The sequence below is a fragment of the Lagopus leucura genome, unplaced genomic scaffold (assembly GCF_019238085.1).
Source record: "Lagopus leucura isolate 7727_CA_CO unplaced genomic scaffold, USGS_WTPT01 Super-Scaffold_100008, whole genome shotgun sequence".
NCBI lineage: Eukaryota > Metazoa > Chordata > Aves > Galliformes > Phasianidae > Lagopus > Lagopus leucura.
In genome coordinates, this window is record NW_024962265.1 from 3,261,617 (window position 1) to 3,287,249 (window position 25,633).

The following is a 25,633-nucleotide window of genomic DNA, read 5'->3' on the forward strand; positions in this document are numbered from 1 at the left end:
TAGAGACTGCAAAGGGAACCCCCAGACGTGCCTTTAAGTGTCCAACTCTGCAAAGGACAAGTCCTGACTGTCCCTTCCCGGAAAGTGCATGGGGTCACTCAAAACAAAGCCACTGGCAGCAAAGCCAAGAGACTTTTCTCACCTTAACTCCTCATGTAGAACAAATACATCAAATACACCAAGACACAACCCTTACTGTCCAATGAAGTAAAATACCAACCTTGAGAGAAATGTGATTTATTGTTACTTTATTAACAACGTAGCTTACAATTGCTCAAGTAAAAAGGGGATTTATTTCATTTTGAATAAAAATTAAAATATAACTCTGAATATAGATTTTCACTTATTTACATGAAAACATATATACAGAATAGAATCTTACAGCAAACTAACAACATGCCCTTTGCCCCATGAACTTTAAAAAGTAAAAACACCAGCATTGATTGGTTTATATGTATATATATATATATACGCATACATATATACACACACACACACATATATACATATATATACACACACACATATATATTTGTAACACACCAAAGGGATTATATATACACTGTTTGAATCAAATCTTCCATACAAACTGGAATGCAAAACAATTCAAAGATTTCCAACGTGCATCACCACGAATGGACTGTGTCTGCTGGTTGTTGAGCTCATTTCTGCTGTTCCCTAAGTGTCAGATGGGTCTGAGTGTTTGCCTGGCACAAGAGAAGACTCAACTCAACCTTCCAAAGCCTGCATTTGAGATCTTTCACCACTTTTGGACCACATCACAGCGAATGCCTGCCTGTACATTATATCCCTGTATGCATTTATAAGCAGATATAATGGTCATAAACTTCAGTGAGGCTGGAGCAGCAACAAGCAGATTGCTGACTTGGGAATGCTGATTTTTGTCTTCTCACATCATAACATGCAACAGCATTTTGTAGATCCACCACCTGAGCTTAAGGCAGTATCACCTATTTCTATGGGAGAGAGCTCAAGTTTCAGTCCCTGACATTTCCCTTGGAAGTCTGAAAGTTGCCTCCAGAAACCAGGAGATGTACAGGAGCTGAGTACAAGGAAGAAAGACGGATCTTCTCTACTGCCCTCCAATCCACCCTTCAGAGCCAAATCCCTACATCTCCATAAGCAAAACAAGAAAGAAAACTTCCAGCTTTCTGCTGTGAATATACTGCCTGCTTTTTTCCTCCCTCACACCTGGCCCCTGCAAGGGCTCAGAGCATCTTTATTTACTATGAGAAAGACAGAGATGTCTTGAGGAATTTATGCTGATAGACCACAGCTGCCCTTTCCTCACATGAGAAGACCCTCAAACCCAGAACTCCAACCCTCTCTTCTTCCCTGAAAACCCTCCCTGCCTACTCCTACATCTACCTTAGGTAGATATCAAGGTCAGGAATATCTGTTGGTAGGCTGCAATTATCTTGCTGCATTAGGCTACTTGGGCAACATGGCCATGCAACAACAGCATTGCTGGAAACATTTCCCCCCATGATGTGTTCTGGGGAGCACGTGCCCTCCATGTTCCACAGAGGACACTATTAAAACAAGGTACAAGGAAGGGAGATCTCCTTGTCCTATCTGAAGTATCTGCTTGTCCACAAACACCTCCACACTCACACATAACGTGACAACAGACGCAAATGCATTCTGCTAGTATGCTGTGCCATGAGCCATTACAAAAGTGGGAGTTTTAAACCAGCAACATGAAAACCTTTTTCCCATGAAAGACTAAAGCAATTAAAAGGGCATAGTTAAAATGATGACCCAATATGTTTTTGTGCAGTTCATCTGTCTTCTGCAAGAGAATTCCAGTGCACGGCACCAAATCATTGTAAAATTATTCTTCTCCTCCAGGACAGATGACATTTAAAGGACTACTGGGCTGTAAAACTCTCATTCTTTGATGACTGACTCATATTCTAAATGCAGACATCAGATAATTTGCACTTGTTGCTGGAGTATCGTACCAAATAATAAATGAGAACATTAAATGTTTCTGCTCCTTTCATTTGGAGTTCATGAGTACCTAAAGACATGAGCCCTCTTCTCATTAAGTCTGGCAGATTTCAGCAGGATATCTGCCTGCTGGAGGAGGGTGGATTTTAAATTTTGTATTAATTCACTGCACACTTTTTGACTTCTAAGTGAAAGAATTTGATGGAGACCCTGTCCCAAAGCCCACACGTGTGAGGACACTTCTAACCTCGGTCACTTCTGGATTAAATCCTGAGTAACAAATTCCCTTAATCATAGGCCAGCTGATATGAGAAAATATTTTCAAGGGAAAAAATAGGCATGCACTGCAATTTGTAAAGAGTTTTTAAATATACATATACATATATACCTTACAAAATTTCTCAAAAACTCACATGACTGCAGGGAGGGGAATTCATTTGTTGAGTGTATCTGAATTAAAGAACAAGAAATAAACACAATCCTACAATCCTAATATTTAAGATGTTTTTGATTACAGAAAATATTTCCTGAAGAGAGGAATCAACTTTGTAATTCCAAGCAATGGAAAATACAGCATGGCATATTCTAGCACCAAAATGGAGCCCTTGAGACCATAATTATCCACAAGTAATAAAGCTGGTTTTAATGGTGTTCAGTTGCAGCACGTTCTTCCCTTTTGGCACTTGAATTTTGAAATAGGAGGAACAGTATGAGCTGCATTATTGTTCCAGACACTGTGCAGCAGAAAACCAAAAATCATTTGAAATACCGTGACGGTACTGAGCTTCTAAAAAGCACTGCAGTTACACTGCAGCTCCATCAAAATCAATTTTGTGCCCCGACATGATCAGGGCACAGGCAATCAGCAATTGATTATGGCAACTCGATGTCTGGCTGGCCTTTGGAGAGCTGAGATGGTGTTTGCTTCAGTCCACATCTATGGGCTGCAAAAGCTTGCAAGTTAAAGCCAAGGAATGGCAACATTCCAGTTTAAGGCAGATCAGCTGTTTAGCCAAGGTGAAAAATCTTATTGGGCATTATGAATCTTTTACTGAGAAACTTTGTACATCCCATCAGACATTTGAATACCTCTGTAAATGTGGATCAGGCTATTTCTTCTAGGACACGAATCTGCGAGATGCTTCATCAAGGACAGGGTCTGTAAGCACTTGTCCTGATTTTGTAAGTCAACACTGCATTTCTGCGTTTTCTGCATCCTGCAAAACCAAACTCTTGAGATCTATTGCATATGGCTAACATGGTAGAGCTGGAGACCTTGAAACCCTTCTCAGAGCTGCAGTCATTCTAGCACTGAGGAAAGAACAGGGGGTGTGGATGGAGCTGTGTTTTCAATCTGGAAAGGGAAGAAGAGCTCTGAAATCAAAGAGATCATCTTCCTTTGAGGTGGGAGAGGAGCATCCATGACAGCAGGAAGCAAGCAGGTCTACCAGCTGGGAGTCATAGGACATTCCTGTAAGTTACTGCTTTAATCCACCCTCAGAAACCAGCGTAGGACTACAGACTGGTTGGATTCTGTACAAGCTGATGGAAAGGAAGCAGGTACCCTTCTAAACTTGATCTAGCTCAAAAGAAGCCAAATGGAGATGGGCAGGTACTACACCCTCCTACTCATTGCGTTCCAGAGCACAAACCTTTGGAAATGTCCATCTTTATGGATGAATAGAATCTTTATTCTATTCAAGCATCTTTATGCTTGAATAGAGATCAACAACAGCTGCCTGATCACCCTTTTTGTAGAAGAAAGGTGGTCAGTGTGAGTGTGCTGAAATTCAGCATCCAAAAGCCCAAAGCAACCGTGGGGTTGCTCCTCAGCCCTCGGTAATGGCCTTGGTTAACCATGAATTCATCACTTTAACTGATAATGTGATATACTTCAGCCCTGTGTATCGAATTCAGAATGAGAAGATGTGCCTTCATCAGCGTCACCAGTATATCTATTAAGCTGCACCAACTCTGAACTAGGCCCAGAATCTATGAAGAACCAAAAACACCTCCAGTGTTCAAAAAAAAAAAAAAAAAAATCTAAGTCACCATATTACAAGACAATTTAGTTAAAAATGTCAGGTGGAAATCGGTCTGAACAAAATGAAATAAAAGAGGGAAGAGACATAAATACAGCAATCTCTATTCCACAGGTCTTCTGTGATCTGCTACCTTCATATAAATGCTAACATTGCAATGCTTAGTAACAGATGGTTTAATTGAATGTTGAAGAGCATCTAGAATTAGCTATGGGAGATTTAAAATCACCTGACTGAATACAGAAAGGCTTGATCCAGAGATGGTTAAGTCAGTCAGAGAGTGTGGATTCCCCAGGTCTTCCTGGTGACTATCTTGCAAAAGTGCTTCTACTTAGCAAAGGTGTCATTTTACCCCAGGAAGATTGCTCTTTTGAAATAAATTACTGCAAACCCTGGCTAATTTTCAGGAATTGAAATGAAGTGCAGGAAAGAGTATGCAGTTCTCTCTGATCGCTGCCCAAGCTTCGAGTGACAATCTGAATATAATGTTCAATTAAAGCGTGAGGAGCCCACTTCCTACGTTTAAGAAACTAAGAGGGCTCCAGCTTCTCTGAGGGGCAATCAATTCAACAGACAACAGAAGCCCAATTCTCTTTTCCTTTCCATTCTGCATACTTTAAAAAAAAAACAAAAACAAAAAACAACACAATAAAGCATCTACCACCCATTCAATGCAAGGTAATTTTAGGCTCGAGATTTCAAGCTATCATCTTCTCCAAAAGGATAGACAGAGATAACTGAGAGGACACTGAAGAATATTAGACTGAAAGACAAATGGTGAGAAGCAAAAATCCTGAGGAAATAAAAGAGCTGGTGTGAGCTAAAATTAAACTTTTTTTGTTGACTTTGCTTATCAGGTGAGTTTAAAATACAATTTAACTTCCCTGAAAAATCAGTAAAGACTCCCATATGCTGGGCTCAATGCTCTACCCATCCCCAGACTGGCCAACACTAGAACAGGCTGCTCCCTGGCCCAGCCTCCATAATAGTTAGCTGCCATTGGAAAATGTATAGTTACTAAATTGATGGAAAAAGCCTGATTTTTTTTTAATGTATCCCCACAAGAATTAAATGTCTTCAACAACTCCCTGCAACCACAAAGTCCAAGGAATGTTACAGCAACAAAGGATGCTCAGAAGGTGGACACAGTAAGTAAAGGACTGGTGCTAGGATGCTGTTTTGTGAACAGTCACTCTCTTTCTTTGAAACATCCTTACATGCTGGTTGTTGTGACACTGAACTTTTGGGGTCTATCCTCTGCTGGCAGATATGTGACTGGGCTGAAGCAGTGTGGAGCTGGGAGAAGCATTCAGGTTGGATATTAGGAAGAATTTCTTCTTCAAATGACTGGTTGGGCTCTGGAACAGGTTACTCAGGCAGGTCAGGCAGTCACCCACCATGGAGGTGTTCAAGAAATGTATGGATGCAGTACTTAGGGACATGGTTTAGTGGGGAATATTGGGGTAGCTGAATGGTTGGACTAGATGACCTTGGAGGTCTTTTCCAACCTTAACGATGCTATGATTCTACTCTCTTCTTGCTGGGTGGAATCCTTTTGTCTTCAGAGATGAAAAGCGGTACGATGTTTTTAGGGCATATTTAGAGGAATCCAAAGTAGTCATCAAACTAATTGCATGGACAGAGTTCAGTGCTACTCTCAGAAGGAAATCCAGTCTGAAGCCAAGTTTTTGAATGTCTGCAATACTGTGGAACCCTATTCCTAGATTTCTTAGAAACAAAAGGAAGCATTTTGGCACAGCAATGACTATGTGCTCCTTCATTTGATTAAAACTTGAACAAGATCTTCAGTAGAAGAAAATTTTCTGTGAAGTCTCATGAGCTGGCAGGAATTGGCCCAGCTTGCACACATCACACTCCCCAATGGCAAATCAGGAATCCCCTTTAAAGATGGACTAGAATGTCTTCACAATGCATGGCCATACTTCTTACCTAATCCATGCCCCAGACCAAATCTGGACATAATTCAGAATCTCTATTTCTGAGGCTTTCCACCTCTAAACCAAAGATTTTAAGGAGGAAACTGATGAAGGAGAAAGCACCAGCTATAGCCTGATGTTGGTCAGTAGGTTCTCCTGAGCGCACTGAGGCCTGCAGGACCATGTGATCCAAGTCTGTTGTCACCATATGTTAACTGTTTGAGATGGGGTTATTGGCCCTAAGAAATCTCTTCAGATTCAGAGTTAGAAATGACATTTATTTTTGAAGAGGTCTTAGTTGAGCAGGCTTTGGCATCACAACACTGTCATGTGACTGTACTATATTTCTAGGCTGTGTTCCCTGAGAACAGGGAACTGGGGTCTGTTTCCAGTTTGTAGAAAAAAAGTCTACTGAAGTCAGTGGTTTCTGATGAAATCAGCCCAAACTACCCCATTCACTTTTTGAGGGAAGAATTCACCTGCACCTAAAGTCAGAGCAAAATTCAGACTTGGTCTGAAGAACCAGTTTGGTTCTTGCTTTCAAGAGAATTTTACACCAATGTGATGCCACCAACCACTGCTGAGGTCAACATGTGGCACTCACAGGGCCATATATCCCTGTAAAGTAAGTAGAAAATACTCATCTTGTATGCACAATTGAGGCAAGCCCAAGATGTCTGTCCCGCTTCTTCACTCCCTGTGGTGCTCACCCTACTTGGCACGAAGCAAGGCCCCAGTTTCACTGGCCAGTCTGCCACTGGGACACAGTTGGGGCTTTATACAGATTACTGACAGAAGATGCACTGGGTTGGATGTGTCAGTTGGACTAAAGCACCACTGTGTACACAGCCTGAAAATATTGATGGTTTTTATTCCCACCTAGTAACCAGACTGACAAAGGTGCAAGTTAAATCAGCATGTGCTGAACAGTCTTGCCATTAAATCTGGACTCCCCTCCCCCTATTTTTTTCACCCCTTGAGTTGCAAAGTCTGGCCTATGTTCAGTGACCCAAATATAACTGGATAGGCTTGACTTTGGAGGTTTTCATGTATGGTCCTTCACATGAATGCAGTACTGCACAGATCCCATCAGTGAGACATTCAGCTCACTGTGGCCACCATTGCTCAGAAAACATTATTATGCCTAAGGTCTGTCAACTGGCTGCAGCTTTGTGTGATACCATTCAAAGACAGTGGGTTGAGTCCTGCTTTATAACTCACTCAACAGCAAACAGCATATGACTGGTATAACACTTCTTCCTTTTGTATGACTGGGGAGGAGGTGAAAGAAAGCCTAATGATCACTAAGATCAAATTTGCAGTAAAGCCCAGGTAACGTTACAAATTCTCACTTCCATTTCAATATGAAAGAAGTGTGTCAGAGTTGACTAAAAGGACTGTTCATGTCCAGAAATTGACGAAGACAAACCATCATTACTGAAAATGTCCGACTATTCACCGTGGAAACGTATCTGCCATAGGTAGCTTTGCTTTAAAGGACGACAATCCATCTGATCCATGCTGGCAAAGCTCATGAGGAGAGATACCAACGCTGTGCTTTACAACAGTTAGTTCAATTTGTTGCTAGATTTTTTGTTGTGTTATTTTTCCCCCTACAGATTAATTCTCAGCGCTTCCAAATTCCAGGAATTTTTTTTTTTTTTTTTTTTAAGAAAAGAGGAAGAGGAAAAAAAAACGTGAACAAGTTGTGATGTTAAAAAATAGAGGGAATGAGAAGGTGAACAGAAAGAAAGAGAGAAGTGCAGTCAGTTGGCATATTGTGCATAGAACGCGACTTTTACTCGCTCGATCTGGTGGCACAGTTTGATGGCTGGACCAAGCTTCAGCTCCATGCATTCTTGCACCGTGGGCAGCGTCAGCAACAGAAGGGCTTGGCCATCAATGTCCTGAGGAAGAAAAACAGTGATAATGGTTTTGCTTGTGGACTCTTGAAGGCAGAGATGTTTTGAGAAACAAGAAAGGAAATCTGCCCTCAAAACTGAAGACAACTTTGTTCTCTGCCCTATTCTCACACTTCAATGCAGCTCATCTCCTTTTTCTGGAATACATGATGCTTCTTTAGAAGTTATCTACTGTGACCTCACAGGCTCTCATCCATCATATAAGGAAAGTCTAGCAGATCACCTTTTAAAGAAACTCTGCAGAGGACTACAGAGATCAGACAAACTCCATTCTGTGGTTGAGCAAATGAAGCAAGAACAAGGCTGCAGTGCTGAACAGAAAAACTTAAGTCAGCTTCACAGCACCAAACAAGACCTTTTCTTCCTCTCTTTTGTTCAGCACAGGTTTATGTCTGCCTTATCCCATGCCAAGTCCCCCAAGCCACCTAGGATCTGCCCTGTTCAACATAATCTGCTGAATAATCAAGAAGAATGGACCTGGATTTCCAACTCTAACGTCACAGAATCTCACAGTGAAGAGTCCTCTGGAGGTCATGTCCTTCCTTCAGGTGCACTCATGCACCAAACTCTCTAAACTAGCACCCCAGACTGAAGACATTTTATTAGGGATTTCTGTTAGCTTTCTGATCCTTCTTTAATTAAGTGCTCAAGTTCTGTTTATTCTTTAATAGACTAAGAAGCAGATGACTTGGCTACAAAACTGCTTTTTAACTCTTAGGGAAGATCAGATTGGAAATGCACAGAAAGTATAGTAACTCACAGGCACCATGAACTCCCCAGGAAAGCCCTGATTGGGTAGTGCTAAACAGAGGGAGGATTTGGACCCCTTAAACACTGCTTTGATTAGGACTGACCATTGCTCAGGTCCAAAGCCAAACACCAAAGCTTGATGGTATAATTGAATGGTACAGCAAATAGCAAGGAAAATCTGCAGTCATCTGTGTTTGATTACGGTTACCATAAAACTCTATGGCCCAGGAGGGACAGGGTTGGCTTTCAAACCTTGGAGTTACTCCAGGCTGATTAACAAATGGTTGTAGCATGCTGCAGTGCAGCAACTACAGGATCTTCTTATGAGAGCGTTTCAGCCTTGCTCTACACACACTTCAATTTCTTCCTATCAAACCTATTGTAATCTGGAACAGAGCTATACACAGTGAAGAATCAGAAATAATAAAATATGCAGTTAGCCATACAACCAAGGGCTATGGACTAATGAACCACACTTGCTTCTTTCTAACCATGATTTCCTAGAGCTGCCCTTCACTTTTACCAGAGGCTGTTACTTATTAGCCACGGAATGTCTGTTTTATATAAATTTTACATGTTCACTAACTTCAGATGCAGAACATTGGCTTCTACTCCTCCAAACTTATCTATTTAATCAGAGATGTCCGGCATCTGCTAAAATTAGGTCACCAAACGGCCTGCCTGTCAGATCTTTCAAGGGATGTAGATGGGAAGTGTCTACACACTTGGAGCATCCAGGTATTGGCATCAAAATTCATGCAGCCAATCTGGGGTTCAGTTGGGAAATTTCTACTCTGCAGGCCAATATTTTAAAACAAAGTGAAACTCAAGGGGGCTAGGGAGAGATGGCTAGCTGTGTAACAAGTAACCACTATTTGTTGGTACACCAGAGTGCCTCTGCAACACTGGAATTGTGCTGTGGGTCTTGTCACAGAACCACTGGTATGAAAGATGTAAACGTTGTGCTTTTGACAAGGACACTGACTAGGGGGTGAAGAGCGGGTTTCTGCTCTCTGAGTATCTGACAAGGCTTTGACTTGAATTTCTGAGGGTACTCATGCCTTGTCCAGCTGTTTGCCATAGCTTGGCCTCAAGGGATTTGAAATTTGCTTACAAGCTCTTTGTGGAAGCCCTGGGTCCAAGGCTAGCAACATGCATTGCTTTATTTATTATTTATTTTTACTGTGAATAAGCACCACAGACATAAGAAGAGTTACATAAAGATCTCTACCTGCTCCTGAAATATTTTGGCAAGGGGTGCACAGTCAGTCAGTTTAATAAACCTCACAACATCAGTCACAGTCCACTCCAAGGGATTACTGTCCAGGATGAGCTTCTCTTCTTCTTCGTGCTTAATTTCCTACAAAAAAATAGTTATCTTAAAGAAAGCCACATGGTGTGGGAAGCCATGCAGCTGCACTGTAGGGATGCCCTCCTCAGATGAGAAAGGTTAGGCACTGAAGGATGGTGCAGGGAAAATATTGGTAGCCTGGGGTCATACTCACTTCCTTGAGCTGTGGTGACTTCTCCACCTCACTGCAAGACACGGCTTGTGGCCGGCGGCTCCGCCGGGCCCTCTCCATAGGAGGAGGTCTGTCCGACTCAGTGCTGCTGCGCAAGGTAACTGCTCTGCGGGGCCTTGCAGAAGGGACCTCAGCAGAGGAGGTATCTGTTTGATCATCACGGAGCTCTGAGCTCGTCTCCTCGCTTCCCGTCTCATCCTCAACTGCATCCGGCTCGTCTTCTTCACTCTCCTGCACAAAGACCAGCACGAAAAGGGCACCTGGGCTCAGAGATTGATACAGCAGCAGATCAAGAGACACGAGGCTAAACTGCAGGGCCCATGTCATAGAACCACAGAACCACTAAGGCTGGAAAGAACTCTAAGGTCGTCTCATCCAGCCATCAATCCATCATGACCACGACACTAAACCACGTCCCTCAGTGCCACATCTCCACATTTCCTGAACACCTCCAAGGATGGTGACTCAACCACCTTATTGGGCAGCCTGTTCCAATACCTCATCACTTTTTCTGAGAAGAAATTTTTCCTAATATCCAACCGAACCTCCCCTGTTGCAATTTAAGGCCATTCCTTCTTATCCTATCAGTTCCTGTGAGAAGAAGCCAACCTCCTCCTTACTACAACTTCGTTTCAGGCAGCTGTAGAGAGCAATATGGTCTCCCCTGAGCCTCCTCCAGACTGAACAATCCCAGTTCCCTCAGTTGCTTCCCTCAGTTGCACCCATGTGTTCCATGGTGGCCTAGAGTAACATTTATTTTAACCAAATATTTCATTTTCATTATAGTGCCAAGTCGATTAACCTTCAATTTAGATTCATAACAAAATACAGAATTGAAAAACAGCTAGTGAACAAGTTCTTTTTTTGTTTCTAACAAAAGGTCAATGGTAATAACTCATTTGGCACGAAACATTCCGCTGCTGTGTTGGCATCTCAAACCTTACAGCACTGCAGATGTGCATGAGAAGGGGAAATGGAAAATACTTAAAGCATAGAGTGAAACACAGGTTGCTTGAAACGAAGCAAAATCTTAAATAGGCTTTCAAAGAATCATGGAATCATAGAATTATTTGAGTTGGAACGGAGCCTTGAAGTACATTTATTCCAACTTCCCTACAATAAGCAGGGGAGTTGAAAATTTTGCCTTACTTCAACATTTCACCTTACTTCAAATGGCCATGGGTGTCACTGGTACTAAACAGAAAGAAATGCTGGTGTCTTTTTAAAATATCTAGATGTACCAATGCGTATGTCTTATTGCTCAGCTGGCCATTTCTGTAAAATTCAGTACAAAGGACTTCTCTTAGATTGCCTGCTTTCAGCCCAACATTTAAGTACTGACAGAGCAGCACAAATTTTCAGGTAAAGGAAACCACACTAAATTCTTGGGATTTCTGTAACACAGAGTTTGCAAATATAAATCAACTGATGGAAACTGTGTATCTTGAACTTTATACATAAGTAGCCAAAATGGCTTTGATATCTTAGTTCTGAATGAAGTGTGAGCATGCATCCAATGCATATGCATAGGTTTTAGCTGAATTCTAGCCCAAACCAGTTATATTGGTTGAAAGGCTGAAAAACTTGGTTAATGGTTGATTTCAGCTCAAAATGTGTTTATTTCAGTTTAAATTCCTTTTAGGCAGTATAATTTAAGGAAATAAGCCTGAACCCCATCTAAAGGAGGACTGAGCCATGAAGATGTAAGCCATCAAGTGACAGTGGCTTAAGCTGCTCCCCTCCATATGAATTAGAGGGAATTTAACCAAATCAGTTTGCTTTCTCACTGCATGAAGTAACAATAAATGGTGCTCAGCTGAGGAAAGGAAACAGAACAAAAACATGTGTTTTCTCATTACTACCACAAGAAAATCACCTGGAAAAGGGTTCACACAGAAGGTATTTAACCACAATGGCTACAGGTTCCAGATGGACACAAATCACTGAAAAATTCAGGGTCCTGTATCACACCGCATCCTGAAAAGACTGAGGCCTCAGATACCACATATTTGGGACACAAACTATTTACTTGATTTCTAAGGCCTCTCACACTTCTGCTGTTAGCAGTGGTGAACCAAAAATACTACAAAGGGTTAATGAAAAATTAAAAGCCCTTGAAACCATAATGCCCAAGAGTTATTATTATTTACTAGAATATTTTGAGATCTTAGATGCTGAACCAAACACCAAACAGGCCCATCTGTCTGCCCACAGGGCTATAAGGAAGCAAAAGAAAACAGATACAGTATTTGACAGTGCAATAGCTACCAAACCTTATGAAGGTGGAAAGAAAAACAGTATCTTCTAATTCTAGAATGGTCAAGGGTGAAAGTCCATAAAGTGTCCCAATGTAATTAATTTAATGTTAGATGAGGAAGGTGGTAAGGTGGGTTTCAAAAGGAGTGATAGAAGTGATGGGGTTTGCTGAGAAGTCCCTTGAAAAGGAGATGAGGACAGAGGGGAAAGCACCGGGGGCACCTGCTGATTTTTCCCAGTGTAATGCATACCTCTGCAGAGCCTGCAGCATTCAGATCAACAGCTGATGACCTTCTTTTCTTCTGCACAAAGATGGATTTCCGCCTTTTTCTGCGTCTGGTGGGCTTGACGTGCCCACTTTTCATGTTATTATTTTCCCCAATTGGTGGCTTAATGATTTTTTTCCTCTTTCCATAATAATAAGCTGGAGGAAGGAAATCAAAACGCTTGTTAAAACCTTTAACCACCAAAAGAAGAGAGCTTCAGCTTGCTTCTTGCTACTGATTCAGTGTTACACTCTAGGTGCACTTTTACAAGGAACTCTAAAATACCCTGATTTGGAAAAAAAATGTCCAGTATAAATAAAAGATACCATTGTGGACTAGCACAAAGTGATACAACTCTTATGTTTACATTTTTATTGGTGATGAGTGATGAGTTCAGAATTTAACCCCACACTCTGCACTTAGACCAACTTGAAATGAGAGGACAGCATGCTTCAGATTTGATCTAATGCCCTTCTGCATGAGTTAACACACACTTTCAATTGCTAATGGTTTCAGTGGATGGTGGAAAGGGCCAGGTAACCTGAATTATGTATGTTTCTTTGACACACAAAGGAATATGTTTTGCTTTTGTTTTCTAACTTTCAGTATTTTGGACTTCTTTTTATGTTCCTTATATTATCTTTACATACAAAGAAAAGTCAAAGCTTCCAAAGAGCAGTGAGTTTCAAAGAGATGTATTTGGATGGAGTGAAATGGACTGTTTTCTGGAGATGCCCATTTATTTGTAGAGAATAACAAGGAAGCTCGCAGTGATTTGGTCAGAACCAAGTAACTACAAGTACTGTACCTACTCTAACTACAAGAGGTGAGTCCCACTCAATACTACTGTATCACACAACTCTTTTTCTTCATAACTAGCTCACACATAGCATCCCACTGCCCTGAATCCTGGCTAGCAACAAGCCTCCCAGTCAATACTCACTGTACTTGGTTTTAGTATGAATGGAGCAGTTCTCTGGGCAGACTTCAGCCACCAGCACAGGACTGAACAAATTGGGACAGCACTCCAACTTTGCACAGACTCTTCTGCAGAAATCTGCTACCTGATCCGACGTTCGCACAATCTTAACAGTCGCCCTGTATGTCTTCCCTCTGTATCTAGAAATGAGTACAAGGAGATCCAATGTTACCAATCAAGTGTTGTCTTTTGATGCTACACAGCAGACTCTGCCCTCTTTTAGGGAGATACATTCCCTAACACCTTTTGGGAGAGTCTCGTGGGCAGGCAGGCAGAATAGTTCTGTTTGCCTACATGACTCTCTTTCAGATTGACTTGAAAAATAAGTAGGGTAGACTGATCGTGGAATGCTTGAAAATAGAAAAGAAGGGTAGAATGATCCTAGAAGCTGAGGCAAGGACATGGTTTAGAAAGGAATGCATGTGCAAACTGGAGATACGGCAAGACAAAAAATTCATATCCAGTTGGTGTGGATATCATCCTTTGAGCTGATACAAAGTACTGAAGAGACAGGTGACCTTTCTCACATATGGACCTGAGAGAAGCTTATAAGCTTACATGCCTTGCAAAACCTCCTGGTTACCACTTTGTCTTTAGGATGTAGTGAAGGTTGTAGTCTCCACTCTACGTTTTGTCTTCTCTATTGCTGCCTTTCTCAAAGCAGTTCTCGCCTCATGTTCCATACCACAACACGCTCACACTGTTGTTGTGCCAACTTCAGTCACTGAACACATACACAATGCAGAAGTATCAAGGTGAAATGGGATTGCTTGCCATATGGAGACCAGATGACTTCACTGCTATGAGATCTGGGTAGCACACAACCTGAGGAACTAATAAGGAGTCTACTGAGTGGTTTAACAGGGTTACGAGAACAGGCCCTAAAACCAGTGATTCCTACAGGGAATGCTTAGAGCAGAAATCTGCAATGAAACATTTGCCTGAAATTCGTTATCCATGTGGTACTAAACCATTTATTCCACTGTTTTACACAAAGTGTTTCTGAGCGATAAATGGCTAAGAAAGATACAGTTACATCCCTGCTGTAAAACACTGTAGATGTGAACTCTGAAAAACTAATTATCCCCACAATTTATTGAACAGCAGCACTGAGCTATTGTAAACTGTGAGATAAGGTTTTTAAAACATCTCTTACACATCCTAAGGAGCAACACAAGAGACAATCATGCAAATGTCTGGTGCTTAGGCATTACTAATGTGTTTAGAAGAGAAAAAAGTAACACACACAGAACTGAAAGAGGGAGAGAGAGTGAAAGACACAGATTACTGGTTTGGAAGTCATCAGGAAAAACAAGACAAAGGACTTGTGAAAGTACTAAGATCTACAGTTCACTAGTAAGGGAGCAGCTCCTGACAGTCAAATATGAAAGGCGAACAGAAGGAGAAGCAAAGAAGATGTGGCTGGAGAATCAAAATACACGGCATATACCCAGACCCAATTCCCTCTCTCTGAAGTTTCTACTGAGATGTGCAAAGCAAGTGAGAAACCAACTCTTCCAGCTCTACCTCCCAGCAACCCTTTCTGGAAGCACGGGGATATGGGAAGAAGGTTCAACCCCATGGTATACAAAGTTATACAGGGTACTCAATCACAGAATCATAAAGGTGGGAAAAGACCACTGAGATCATCTAGTCCAACCATCAACCCACCACCACCATGCTAATTAAACTATGTCAAATAAAACTTGGGTCTGAAAACAGCTCAACTCAGCCATCCTCATGTTGCAGAAGACTTGATCCAAACTATCACCTCAATACAACTCTCTCTTCCAGAATCTAAAATAGCATCTCTGCAAGGCAGCAGGCTCTGACAGCCTATTTGGTGTTTGAACAAGGACCCCTAGCTATAGAGACAATGCTGGAATGAATGCATGAATAAATTATTTTATTAGCCAACCCTTCATGCACCCTGACAGACCTTGGCAGATAGATGATATAAAATGGAAAAAAGTTCTTCCTCCTGATAGAGAGCACTGTTATTCCAGCTTCCCTATAAAGCACTGGTTAGCTAAAGGAGGTTTGGCAATACATAATATAAAAAGAACAAAGTCCTTCTTTGGACTTTGTTATCTACTTGTAGGTAGATGTATTTAAATGCCATTAAATTTATTTAATTATTTAAAGAATGTCTTTAGGATGTAGTGAAGGTTGTAGTCTCCACTCTACCTTTTGGCATTTAAATATATCTACCTACATTTAAATATATCTACCTACAAATGTTTTCTATTTATTTTCAACATGATTGAAAAGACTCCTGCCCTTATTACTTCTCCAGGAGCCATTAAGTTTAAGGCCAGCTTAGATTGTTAGGTCACTGAATCTGAATCCAGTGACAGGCTTAGGAATTTCAGTTACATTCACCTGAACCCTCAACAACTTTGGTTGAACTAGAGCATCACTTCCAGCAAAGCACCAGCTTCCTCTTCATGCTGGAAGAATCCTGGCAGCAGGAGCATCTGTACCCATAAGCCTGTGTTTCATTTTGTGTATGGAAGCATGTGGATTTAACTTACTTTTAATTTGTCCTTGTTCTGACTTTCACCACTAGGATGAGAAGACTGCATCTGGCTTTGTTTCCCTGCAAAAGCACTGTAATCAAATTGCTTCTTGATCTTCTTTCTTGCAAGCTAAGAGAGCTGCCTGATGGGCATTATTCAAGGATGGCTGACTTCTTCTAACCATGTACTTCCTATTGTGTTTGGCTATCCAGAAAAGACTCATTGTACTACAGAGCCTGGTAAAAGAAAAAGATGAAACTAGGCAAATGAACAGCTGTCTGATTTCACAGTCTGGTCTGAATGCAATGCACACATCAATTAACAGAACGGGTGGCAAAATGCAGCTTAACGTAACTGCACCCATCAGCCTCAATAACCCAACATGTTAGCGCTGGCAATAGTAAAATATTTTTACAAGATTTTGGCCTTGGCAGCACCTCTTTCAATCATAAACCAGGTTCTACTAGTATTTTCCATTTTCCTCATACTGAAGATTTGTAACACAAACACCACCAAAAGTGGTTTAGGACAGCTATGTGGAAAGAGTGCCTCTGGGTATCAGAAAACTCTTTTCCATTAGTATCATTCAAAAAATCACCTACTGCTGATATTCCTATTGATGCTCTCATCCAAGGACTCCCATTTTCATTAAGACTTTTAAGCACTAAGTGAACTGCATGCACAGCATGGCAGCACTGCAGACATGGAAAACAGCTGTGTCAAGAATAATATATTTGGGTTTTTTGAAAGTCACTGGTCTTTATAAAAGATTTTTCAGCTACAGGTAAATGAATCTCCCTTTCCTGTCCCACTGCCCCACCTTCAGATCCCAAAACTTGGAGAAAGTATTTTGGCTGAAGTTATTTTCAGGAAAAAATGTTCTCAGGATCTTTGTTGATCCATGAGCAACAATACTGAGCTAATAGCAATTTGCTAGCTGTGTCATACTTATTCTTCTTTTGGAATTTGAGATTCATGAGAATAAACTATCTTCTAAGAGCTCCAGCTGGGGTCCATTGTGTGATATTGTGAAAAGCCTCATGCTGAAGACACATCAAACAGCAAGAGCGTTGAGACTACCCTCATTTTCAAAGGTTTCATCACAAGGATAACAGCCCACAGTTCTGACAATTTTTGAGACTATTTTGAATAACTCAATGGCTAAAAGCTTCCATTTCTTTCAGGGATCAAAAACTTCTATCTCTTCTTTTGCAAGAATTTGCTTTAAAAAGCCGAAGTCCACCAAAAATGAGAAATCCCCTAGGAACACTGGCTACCCACAGAAGACAACCAAAGTCTCTCTCCATCTCATCTACTTGAAGCAATTTACCGTGACGGCAGCAGAAACTGTCTAACATCCATTTCACAATGTTGGAATGAGACCCTGCCTTCAGGCAGCACTGCAACTGCCACAGAGAAAAAAACACCAAAGTTTTCATCAAAACTGGCACCCCAAAGCTACTCAGGGTATTCTAAATATGGGGATTTTACAAATTCTCCTAATCTGGGTAAAAAAAACAGAAATGTGGTAGTTTCTTCTTCCAGAGCTATCTGATCACCCAGTGATATTTTGTAATATTGAAAATGTGATTTGAAGAGGGTACTGAAATTATTCTTATTGAAAATACATGTCTTGGTAAGTTTCCTCATTATGACAAGGTTTAAGTCACTCCACTGCTGGTAGTGTATTCCATCTCCAGTAATTGGCACAAAAGGCCAAATGATTACACTAATTCACCCTTGCAACGCCTCAAGAAGTATGTCGCAGAGCTGACGCAGAAGACAAATCACATCATATGAGTTGTAGCTTTGTACTAACATTTGAGGACAACCATTAATAACTGGCTGCCACTTGGACTTCATATCACTGATCACAACCCCTTGGGATCAGCTGTCCAGCCAGTTTTCCACCCACCAGGCACACATCCAATTCACATCTCCACAGCTTGGCTATAAGGACACTATGGGAGACTGTCAAATCCTTGCTAAATTAAACACAAATAAGTTCCATTGCTTTTCCCACAACCACCAAAGCAGTCATCTCATCACATGAGGTGCAACTTGTTCTTTTTAAGTCCGCACTGGCTCTTCCCAGTCACTTTCTTGTCCTGCATATTCCTGAAAATGGCTTCCAGGAGGACGTTGCTTAATAATCTTTCCAAAGACTGAGGTTATGCTGACCAGCCTGTAGTTACTTGGATTCTCCTTCTTGCCCATCTTGAGGAAGGATCTGACTTTTACCTTTTTTCAAAAAATGAGGGAACTTTCCTTATCATATGAAATTTCAAACGTGACAGAGTGGCCTTGCAATGACATCAAGCAAGTTCCCTCAAGCAGAACTGGATGCATCCCATCTGGCTACATGCAGTTCACTACATTCAGTTTGCTTATGTCATCCCGAGGTTATTTCTGTCTTCCATGGTTAATAAATGCTTCACTCCTTCTCTCCTTCAAAGAGTGATAGGGACCTGAGAGGCTGAAGCACAACCCCTAACAGCTGTTAAGGCAAAAGCAAGGCAAAGAAAACATCAAATACCTCAACACAAGTGAAAGGCAGTTTTGTAAAGTGTTCATGTTGTAAAGACTTCATTGGAAATACAGCTTCATAAATAAGTCACCGTGTCTGCGATTTGGGGTCAATATTTCTAGACTACAGCTAGTGGATTTGAGCAGGTCTCAGAATTTCATTTAATAAGTAGTCCAGGAATACCCATCTTTCTTAGTTTGATCAACTGGACTTCAAATTAGACCCCAGATAATTCACATAGACTGGTATTTTTTGTGTACTAAGTCCTTACCTAAAAGAATGGGTAAGTCCATTCAACTCCACTTACAGCTCTTATAAGTAAAGGCTCTTACAAAGCATAAAGGCCCTCATGTCTTTTTCAAATTGGGAAGCCAAATCTAGATGAGGGCACTGAAATTAAAGCATCAAAACCATAAGGGCTGAATGTCCATAGCTTTGTCTGTCTGTCCTCATGGGAATTCAGTGGATTAGGCTTGACATTTCTAACTCATCATCACCAATAAATCAAGTTCAACTATTTTCACAGAAAGCCAGTAGTGCTGATGGGAAGTGAATGCCATCACACATTGCAGACCCATCTCTTTGGACAATCTAAATTGTTTATCTTCTTTGCAAGGCTAGCATAATTGATTCTGTACTGGTCACTTGTGACAGCAGAGTAAACTAAATGCACCTCGCACTAGGACTGAGATAATGCCTTCCCAGCACTGAATAATTTAGCATTTGGGTCAGTGGGAAAAAATGCTGCCTTCTCACCATCCTCCTCCCTCACCATCTCTCTTCTTTACTGCAGCCATTGCTGCAAACAAACAACAACATTATCAAGATCTAAGGACTTGTCAGTTTATATCAGAAGGAAGGAGGTGACATGACATGTCACATTACAGCACAGATGCTGCAGCTGGCTGTAGAGCTGTCATCATTAGCAGCAAGACACCATTGGGAGCCAGCATAGCTGGAAGTCTGTGTAGACAGGCGTTTGCTCGTTATAGGGCTCTGTTTAAGATTCTGGAGCACAACCGACTGTCATACCTGATGTAGCATGTCATGTGCAGTTTGCACATCCCAGGGTATCTGATTTCATCAGCATGTTTTCTTTCCCACTTCTGCACAAGATGCAATTAAAGCCCCAGCAGGCTTCTTGATGAAGCAGCTCAAGTAAACTCCGGAAGGAAAAGAGAAGTCCAAGGGTATTCAGGTAGGGTACGTCTATCCTCTGACAATCAATAAAAAGTATCCCAGCTACTTGCAGGCAAGTTGGTTTCATCAGCCAGCACCACTCCAGAAACCAGACAGATGCACCCATACAGTTTTCTCCAGTTTCATTAGAGCTCAGGAGGCAGAGAACAAGGCAATACCGAATATCTTTCAGTGCTTAGAAGTGACACCAAAACTTGATGTCCTAGCTCTGAGTCTGTGAAGACCCATTCTGTGGCTTGATAAAGTCGAAAAATGCTATTTGACTTGTTGAGAGCTGAGACTGCTACCCGAAAAGATGAACGGAAATACCATGGGGGAAGGCAGAAGAGATGGAGGTGCTCACTACAGTATAGTTAGCACACCAGGTAACATGAGGGAGGATAAATGGCTGATATGGAACAGGTGGGTGATGAGCTCTGGCGGACCACATATTCCTGATTAGGTTGGTCTTCCTGGTATAAGCATGCCCAGAGCCCACAGACTGCCTGGGATCTCAGTGGATTGGCAGTAGATATAGCTGACTACTAAGGACAAAACACCTCTGTGCTTGTTGGAAAATTAAACGTTTGTCTCCTGATAGAAACAAAGGTTGCAAAAGTTACAAACTACGTAACATTGCTTTTGCACAAGGCAGATACTCACGCTCAAATAAGAAACCCCAACAATTATATTATTATTATATTCTGAACACTGCTTCTAGAAAAGCTACCCATAAACAGAACAGAACGTAAAGTTGGGGCACTAAGACTTGACTTCACAGCTGCTTAGAACCTGCTGCAGTGCATTATCTGTCATTTGACAGGATCCTGCAATCAGTGAAATCATTGTCCACTGTTTTTTAATGGAAATTTGCAGGCACAAATACGACTTTTGGATTCCAATCCACAAAGCTTTGTTCGATGAACACAAAAGCATGACCTTCCACATGAGTGGGAGAAGCAAATGAAAACGGTAGCTTTTCATTTCTAATTGCAATTCTCCTTTAGAAAAAGTTTCTGACTAGGAAGGATAAAAGGTTCTCAATTCTCTCCCTTAATAAGAGCAGATATGGGATTTCTGCAGTGTCTGCATGGCCAAAGAACAAATACAATAGCAATCAATAATTCCATATTTGATGCCAATCATTGTAAATACACAAAATAAAATTGCTTTTATTCAAAAAGGAGTAAAAGTTCAGTACAGAGTGTGAAATTCACTCCATTTAGCATCAGTACTCAAAAAGTCAAAGTGATGAAGCTTGGTTAGAAACAGATTGCTACCTAGAAGGAACTATTTGCTGAGTTTGTCTTAAAATGAGATGAACTGCTTTTTGGAAGTATCTGAAGAGAGCTAACGTGCTTTTCCTGCTGTTGAACAGTTAATTATTGAGATGCATACTAAATACAGTGCCCACTACATAAAGAATACATAAATGGTTACATTTAGAAGTAGAAAGGGAAAACAGAGTATTTTCTAGATAAAAAATTTTCTTAAATATTATTTAGACAAGACTTGAAGCACATATTCCAAAAAGACATTAAACCATAATGCGAAACTCAGATCTGCTAATATTTTGTCCCAGACACTCACAGGCTTAAAAATAAGTCCCTGCTATTTTGTTTGTACGTTTTGGTGCCATCAATTCTTGCCAGGTTTTTCTGCATTTGAGTGACAGGCTCTGTATTAAAAGTAGTAATGCCACTATATTTAAAAAGCTGAGGATTGAGTGAAATTAGTAATAGCTGAGTTTATAGGAGCCCCTTATCGTGTAAGTCAAGATTTTGCACAAAAAATATGTCCTATTTCTGCAAGATTTGATGGCTGCTTGGAGAAAGACAATAGAACTGAAAATCTCACTTGTTAAATAGCTATGGAACAAGTCAAGCAACTCAGTGAAGCAAAATGATAATTTAAAAAACTCTTACAATACAGTTATTTCTCTTCCTGGTCAGCCCCATTTCTGAAGCCTCCCATAACAAAAGGGCACACACTGAAGACTTACTTTGCTTTGAGCGTTTCTTCTTGGAAATTCCACTGAGGATCTTCCACCAGCTGCAGTTCTCGTAAAACGCTCCCTGGCTTGTAAGCTGCATTGATCACCATGCTCAGAACCTAGTGAGATAAAATCAACAACACGGATGGATTTAAAAACAGTCCTCAACAACAAACATGATCTCTGGTGCTGTATGAGGAGGAGAAGCTTACAGATGCCTAGTAGGCTCAAGGATGCACAAGGCAAGAGCTAGACGCAACAAGAAGAGGCCCCAGATTCAATCAACATGAGAAGTATATTGTTGACAATGCCTCAGTACTGTGCCACAACTGCTTTAAATGCTGCTGGCTAACCCCAGAGATGTCCCATTAAATGAACCTAGGTGCTGTGCCTTGAGACAGACCTCACCCAAAAAAAGATTCCATTCCCTGCACCCACAGGGCTCAACGTAATAAGAAAATGAAAATACCTCTGATGGCTCAGCCAAGGACAGTGTCACATGTGTTGTTATATAATGAATACTAAAGGGGAAATTCATGCATTTAAGGTTGGCAATGTACTTAAGAATCTGAGTGCTGCATGCCCTGACAGTACTAACAGAATATTAATAAAGTATACATAAAAAGAGTTGGCAGGAGGTGAGCCTAAAAACCAGTGTGTGTCCACTCTGTACAATAAAACACATGTGCTAATCCATTTAATCCAAAGTTTTTGAGAATAAAAATAGTTCCTACAGAGAATCTAAGCTTTAACGGCCTACACTTGGCCTAAGGAGATAAGTACAAGAAAAACAAATCTCTTAATAGCACCAGACCATGTGTTTGAACACTCTGCACTGTATGTCAATGAACGATCCCACAGTGAGTCTGGATTGGTTTTGGTATAATTTAGCTCTTTACCTAATGTCTGCTCTTAATTCCTTGAGGGGCTGCAGGCATCTTCAAATGATTTCAGTATGATGAGCATTAAGTTTCCCCAACATACCGAAGAACACGCCGCATCAGCAATGACAATTTAACTACATTATATTGCAAGGAGCAACTAGTTTATTTTTATTTTTTACTAAACAATGCAGCAACCATGATGATTTGATGGCTTTTGAAAATCTTGTCGGGTGGAACATTTTCTGATGAGGGTTTCACTTGATGTTGCATAGTACCAGATAAAATGGAAGTGGTTTGAGTGGCCTGGCTAGATTATTTGCTAGCAGCAAAATTTGATTTATCATTGAGAGATAGGGGAGAGATAGTTGGAAATCTGCTGGAAAAAAAGTGCAATTGGAGATATCAAAAACAATGCCTATAATGACAGCATCCAATGGCTTACGCAGTTCTGATCACCTGTATATCTCAAAGCATTCTACGAAGAAGGGCAAAAGCACATCCTTACCTTACACATACACATATAGATTTACACACAGCTTTTGAGCTGGTTTTTATCTTGTCACGACCCAAAATTCCCAAGAGAACAAATGAAAGCTTCCGAGTGGCTCCATCCAGCTGCTCATCTACATCTTTTCTTGTCTGCTACTCACCATACAGATACAGCACTGACATCCAACACATATATCCAATGCACACAAGCCAAAGGTAGGTTTTCAAAAGCCACAAAGTCCTTGGTTGGCTCCCATGTTCATATATAACTCAACAGATGTCTTCCTGTCCTGATCTGCAAATCAGGAAGACCCAACCTTGCAAATAACTGGTTGGCACTGCTTGAGCATCATTGACTGCAGCCTCACAATGCCAGTACTTCTCCTGGAATTGGCTTATCATCGACAGAACCCTCAGTAAACTTCAAAAGAAGTTTTTAGAAGAGTGTTTATAAGAGCAGCCATTTCCCTTTAAGACAAGAAAAAAGGTTTTTTTTTTTTTTTAATTAAAAAAAAAGCTTTAGCTTTTACTCTCAAATAAGTCACTGAGTCTGGCACTTCACAGTGTGACAGGAGTCCTCTACCATGTTGAATATGTTACTTTCTAATAATATTATTTCTTAATATTACACACTATTAAACACTGGGAAGAAAAAACACACAGACAAAGCCAGAAAAAAAAAAAATAATCCAAGAACACTTTATTTATTGCAGAGAAATGAACTAGGATTAAAGCAAAAACAGCAACGAAACCTAGACCAATTTCCAGTTCTCTCTGGAGATAGAAAGTCCCTCCACATAGGTCAGAAGGGTCAAATTTGAATCTGATTCACCAAATTCCCTTTGGCTGGAGTGTGAAGAGTCTGAGATTTTTCCATTTATTTTCAGCCCTCTCCATCAGGAATGGTTTGGATAGAGCCAGCAGTGCCTTCGAGCAGAAGGGTGGATGAGACAACACCAGCTTTGCTGCTGTATACCTAACAAGTTTTATTTTGTTACTGCTGAATTTTCTTTGGATTTTCAGAGTCAGACTGAAGCCACACTGGTGAGCACAGTCACACAGCAACATCTCAAGTCTCTGCCAAACCTTGTAAGTACCTGAATCTTAGTTCTCAGCTTTCCCACACCAAGAGCACAAATAACTTTACAAAGGATATCTAGAAGTGCCTGCTGCTACTGGGTACTCAGCACCTTTCTTTGCATCATGGATTGGTTGTGATTTTCACATTACTCATCACTCAACCCCTCTTCATTAATGATCCCAATCCTGGATGAAGCTTTTCGGGAAACAGCACCATGAGATGATATCACAAAACAGCACTAAGCCTCTCCTCCTGTTCAAGAGCCCATTGGCCATCATCCTTATGAGGAGAAAGTCAGTTTCCTTCCTCTAAGATGTGATCCCACTTCTCCTAACTAACAGGAGAGACACTAACTCCCAGACTAACCTCAGACGAAATAGCTAAAGTTGTTTTATTCTACTTGAAATAAAGACATAGCTGTGTGGCAAAGAAGGAAAGAAGAACTATTTGGGATTTTTAAGTTAAATGATCAAGCATCTAGAACTGCACTTTTGCCACACACGAGGAGTAGCAAATGAGTGCTGATGTGCTTATGACAGCCTATGAAATTTCAAAAATACAGCCAGATCCAAGTTGGAAGATCCATTATCAGTGAGTTGTGCCCATGAAGCACTCTTGAGGACAACGCTAATGAACCCAATGCTTGCAGAAATGCAGCTTATATCTTTCCAAACTATGAAAGATTTCTGCCATCCTAGCACAAGATCTGATCGCTAATGATAACACCACCAACATGGCTCAATTATACAGCTAAGGCTCAGTACAAGCTACATGGTTTTCTGAGCATTTTGATTTAATTATGCAAATTTCTCCTAAGAAGTCATGCTGTGCTGCAAAAAAAAAAAAAAAATAAAAAAATCAAGTTGCAGAATGCAATAGCTTTCCTTCACAAACAGTGGCTCATTTTTCCTGCTTGCATCAGTTGAAAACAGTAACAGTCATGATATCTGCAAGTCTATTTTCATCTAGATAGAAAAACAGCAAAGTGTCTTAAAATAGCAACAGCAGTAAACAAAGAATCTAATTAATCTTTACAGCGTATTTCCTTAAGATTTGGTGGGTTATAGATCATCTTAAATCTTAAAAAGGCATCTCATTTTATAATGTTTTAGTGGTTAAATTGCTGACATAGATGAAAGAACCGCTAAGTCTTTCTGATATTCTGACCCAAGAATGAAACTTTTAGCTGACAATGTGTTTCTTTTAATCTAACTTAAAGCTAGTATTTCTTAGATATCTTAGCTACTATACAGCCACTAATTTCCAGCCCAGCTGTTGATAGCTGGTATCTCCACTGTCTCTTGGCTCCAAA

At 40.8% G+C, this 25,633-nt stretch overlaps 1 protein-coding gene across 1 annotated transcript in view; it reads right to left on the bottom strand.

Moving 5' to 3' along the window:
- Window positions 1–490: 490 nt before the first annotated feature.
- SFMBT2 (Scm like with four mbt domains 2) overlaps window positions 491–25,633 on the bottom strand; it is a 114,094-nt gene continuing 88,951 nt past the window's right edge. Inside the window, exons 16-21 of the mRNA XM_042872767.1 lie at window positions 21,877–21,986; window positions 13,614–13,789; window positions 12,656–12,828; window positions 10,131–10,379; window positions 9,857–9,985; window positions 491–7,860 (exon numbers count right to left, since the gene is read on the bottom strand). Coding sequence (XP_042728701.1) covers window positions 7,720–7,860; window positions 9,857–9,985; window positions 10,131–10,379; window positions 12,656–12,828; window positions 13,614–13,789; window positions 21,877–21,986 — 978 coding nt within the window. The 3' untranslated portion in view covers window positions 491–7,719. The remainder of the gene's footprint in view (window positions 7,861–9,856; window positions 9,986–10,130; window positions 10,380–12,655; window positions 12,829–13,613; window positions 13,790–21,876; window positions 21,987–25,633) is intronic.